This window comes from Cucurbita moschata, unplaced genomic scaffold (genome assembly GCF_002738365.1).
Source record: "Cucurbita moschata cultivar Rifu unplaced genomic scaffold, Cmos_1.0 Cmo_Scf00044, whole genome shotgun sequence".
Taxonomy (NCBI): domain Eukaryota; kingdom Viridiplantae; phylum Streptophyta; class Magnoliopsida; order Cucurbitales; family Cucurbitaceae; genus Cucurbita; species Cucurbita moschata.
Window position 1 is genome coordinate 996,484 of NW_019268560.1, and position 4,757 is coordinate 1,001,240.

General features: G+C 33.7%; 1 protein-coding gene across 1 annotated transcript; it reads left to right on the forward strand.

The window, feature by feature from the left end:
- The first annotated feature begins 873 nt into the window (after positions 1 to 873).
- On the forward strand, positions 874 to 1,540 carry LOC111434113 (cysteine proteinase inhibitor 5-like). Its single transcript, XM_023071425.1, has one exon. The coding sequence runs from the start codon at positions 942 to 944 to the stop codon at positions 1,293 to 1,295; it is 354 nt and encodes a 117-aa protein (XP_022927193.1). The 5' UTR covers positions 874 to 941; the 3' UTR covers positions 1,296 to 1,540.
- Positions 1,541 to 4,757: the final 3,217 nt, after the last annotated feature.

Here is a 4,757-nt window from a genome sequence, read left to right on the forward strand (position 1 = left end):
ATGGGGCTCAAGGAAAATACTTTTTGGAGCCAGAACTCGCATGTAACGGCCCAAATCCACCGCTAGCAGATATTTTCCTCTGGACTTTTTCTTTCGAGCTTCCCCTCAAGGTTTTTAAAAAGTATCTATTCGGGGGAATTTTCCACACCCTTATAAACAATGTTTTGTTCTCCTCCTCAACCGATAGGGGATCTCACATCGCATTTTGAAAACTTTCATACTATTTAGTAAAACATGATACCATATGGCAGCCACGTTGGAATTTTCTTAGTTTTATTGTACACCCTTGAGCCAAGCAAACTTATCTCACCTTGATCCCTAATCGAGACATAGGTGTGCCCCACAGGCACTTTTTGTTCGTGACTCATTTCACCTAAGGCTCGATCGTGAATCATGTTTATGTCTCATTTCCTACCATTCTTCTTTTTCTTTTTTAATTTGGCTACAACTTCCTTATAATACAGGTGTTAGGGTGAAGTAATTTAGTTAGGATTTGATGTAGTAAAGAACACGGAAGATTCCGGCAGCATATGGACGACCCATTTACCTAAAAATGTGGGCCGCACTCAGACCCTTTGTGGTGGATCCACCCATTCCGACTGCGTTTTCGCTTATGCTCCGGCCCTACCGCTCACCAACTTTACTCCACTCCGGTCTCCCCCCAAATCTCATTTAAATTAATTATATAAATTATTTTAATTAATTTTTAGGGAACCAAAACTACAATTTCTGAATTAATGTGGCTCTAAGTGTAATTTCGAAGAAATGGAGGACCGAAAAGCAAAAAACCCGTTCCAACCCTGTGCCATTCCTTACCAGCGGCGGTCCGGTTTCCGCGTCCATTGACCCCACCTATAAATACCCCTCAAAACCACTCCCCAAAGCAATTGCCCTAAAAATTTACCCCATTCCTTCCTTCCTTCGCTCCCCCCTCGATTACCATGAAATCCCGCTCCGCTTCTCTCTTCCTCATCCTTCTCCTCCCACTTCTCGTCGTCGCCACCGCTCGGATGGGGCGTCTAGTCGGCGGCTGGGAGAAGATCAAGGACGTGAAGGATCCGCACATTCAAGAGATCGGAAAGTTCGCGGTGTCTGAGTACAACAAACAATCGAAAGGCGCACTCGAATTCAAGGACGTCGTCAAAGGAGAATCGCAGGTCGTCTCCGGAATGAACTACCGCCTGGTTATCGAGGCCAAGAAAGGTGAATCGATCGGAAAATATCAGGCGTTGATCTGGGAGAAGGCATGGCAGCATTTCATGGAACTTACGTCCTTCAAGCCTGTTGCTAATTAACCAGTAAAGCCCTAATTTATGATGTGTTTCTTGGAATTTGGTGATTTTCGTATAAATTTCTGGGGAAATCGTTGGTGGATTTTGTTGTGTTATCAGATCTATGTGTTCTTCAATAATCTGATCTGTGTTAGTTTGGAAATTTTATATTATTACGAAGATATGTTATAAATGTCTCAAATGCTATTAGATTTCCTATCTGTATAAAAGGGAATAAATAAAATTATGTATACTTTTGTCTATGGAAATGCTTTAGTTTTGAGCAACTTTGAATTAAATACTATTCCGCTTGCAACTTGGTTAGAAAAGACAAGAAAAATTAATGCTATGAATTATTATACTGATATAGAATCATCCATACCCATAACTGATTGTTTTCTTCTTTTTTTTATGAACGTACCCATAACTGTTAATTGAAGTAGATATTTTCCACAACCAATCCGAAGATTGTGATAGATGTTTATGATCCAGCGAACTCGACCAGCCTAAAATGGAATTACAATCTAATCCTGGTTTTAAGATTATGAATATTTATTTCAATTAATGACAACATTTTTTTTTTTAATTTTTTATATTTTGTTGTTCTGGAATATTGCCCTAATTTCGCTCTGTTTACTAATTATTAAAAAAAAGAAATTCTTTATTTTTAAAATCAAAATTGAGAGAGGAGAATTATCTCACTCTTTAACATTATTGATCATAAATATATTACAACTTCAATGTTAGATTATTTAATATTTTTCATTAGATTATTTAATATCTTTTGAACATTTTAAAAAACTTTAAGATCCATTACTAATAAAATTATTGAAAATTCCATTTAAAATAAAGTAGGTTAAAAGGTATATATATATATATAAAAAAGATTATTTAGAAAAAAGTGTTTATAAATAATAAATTTATGAATTCTCTATTGGGACGTTAGTACGGGTGTACATTCAACCCGACAACTTGAAAATTCGGACCAACTCATCCTGAACTTCTGAACCCGAACTGGATTCATATTCTAAATTCTAATGTAACTTGAAAATTCGAATCAACCCAACCTGAACTTCTGAACTCGAATTGGGTTGAAACATAAACATTTTTATTTATTTTTTATTATCTATTTGTGGTTGAAACATAAACATATTTCAATTAAAATATTTTTATTTTTGTTATATACAATATCTTTAAACTAATCATTTTTATTGTTTATTTAATTTCATAATCTATTCTTACATTTTTTTTACCCTAATCAATTCTCAAGAAAGGTCGGTCTCTAATTGTTTTAGTTTTATGAGAATGTTGATTAATATATTATAATTTTCACTTTTGATTGAATTTATTTATTTATTGTTATTATTTTTTTTTAATAATTATATATGGATTTGTGTTTGTTGGTGAACTTTTAATATATTTTATTTAAGACTATATCTGAATAATTATAAATTGTGAATAAATAAAACTTTTTAAAAAAAATTTGACAACCCAACTCGAAAATAGAGTGTTGGGTTGGGTTGGGAAAAGTTTCGGGTTGAGTTGGGTTACCAATCCAACCAACCCCGAACTTTTGGGTTAAGTAAAAAAAAAATCCCTCAACCCAACCCAACCCGAACCATATACACCTTAGCCATTGGTAGGAATTTTGTAAACAATCTAAAAAAACTAACGAGGAAATTAGAATCTCGAGAATAATTTCATGGTTGACTTTTCACGGTTGAAAGGGGACAAAATTTCATTGAACATCGTAAACTACACCGGACTTGAACAAAGAATAAGGGAGAAGTTCAATCAATCTAATTAATTATTTAAAAGACAATTTTTTGAAATATAAATGTTAATGGAATGTTTAAAAATAATAAACCGCTCAAAAAAATTTATGACTGAATTGAGTTGAGTTTATTATTTAATAATCAAATATATTAGTTGAAAAAATTTAAAACTCAGAGCAATTAGATTCGATCTAAAATATGTTGCAACCCGATTTAATCCAACTCATGAACACCTCTAATGGTTTTCACCCAATGTGCTTCAAGTAACCTATATATAATTTAATTTATTTAAATAATCGATTAACAAAAAAATAATTTAAAAAATGGAGGGAGTGAATGTTTGGTTCGCATAATGAAAGCATTGTATCTTCATATGTAAGAGTCAACTCCCAGAGTTAGGAGATATTGTTCTCTTTTCACTTTCGAGCTTTCACTCAAGATTTTAAAACGGGTTTGCTAGAGATGTTTCCACACTTTTATAAGGAATGTTGCATTCTCATCTCTAATCGACATGGGATCTCACAATCCACCTACCTTGGAGGCCCAGTGTCCTCGCTGGCACACCGCTCAGTGTCTAGCTCTAATACCATTTGTAACAGCTCAAGCTCACCACTAGCACATATTATCCTCTTTAGGTTTTTCTTTCCAGACTTTCCCTCAAGATTTTAAAATGCGTGAACTAGGAAAAGGTTGCCCCGCTCTTGCAAAAAATGTTTTATTCTCATCTACAACTGAAGCATGTACGTTATATTTGGCGTGATGGTGGAGGACGAGTCTTTTGACCGTACTTAATGAGGAATAAAGTGGATGACTATTTTGACCTAATTCAAGGTTCCTATTTATAGAGCATTAATTATGATTTTTGTCATATTTAAAATAATATATTTTAATATTTAATATATTAAAAATAATAATTTTTATTTAAACCGTTTTTAAATATCAGTAGATATTTAACAAATTTGAATTTTATCATACTCGAGGATAGAATCAGGCCATAAAGTTTCATGTTAAGTTGCATTTAATCGTATCAAGAAATCGTAGCACATAAACCGTCAATAACATCTCTTTTTCTTATCTTATGTAGGACATATCTGACGGTGACAGGGCATCAACGGTGAGACCATGAAACATGTCAAGCCTTCATTGTCGGCTAGTCTATAAGATCTGTAACTTAGAGTTCTGATACCAACTATAACGATCCTAGATTTCTACTTACCTAGAGTCGCTATCGTCATCATAACGAAATCATTTCTATGCAAAAATAAGCATTCAAGCTTCATAAAACATAAATTTCATCTTAAAACACAGTCATGGACTTACGTGTTCGAAAACATCTTTAAAACAACACAACAATAAACTAAATGAACATTTAAATTAAAAACATCATATTCTAACCTAAGTCTAAAAAAATAAATGTGACTACCCTATGCATGTGTTGTGGTCTCAAATTGTGATGTTGTCGTAGCCGGACAAGAATGTCTTGCCTTTACCTGAAATAGAAATAGGCATGTGGTTTGAGTATTTTAAGAAATATTCAATAAGTGGTCTCACTATTAAAGTTAAATGCAAATACATACAATTTCATGATTGAGACCTGTCATAGCCGTCTATATTCCTTAGGCAGCTATCCTAAACGGGCTAATTGGATGTGTATTTACTATTCTACACACGGTCCACACGTGCGAGTATGGACCCATCAGTTGGTTCGCAC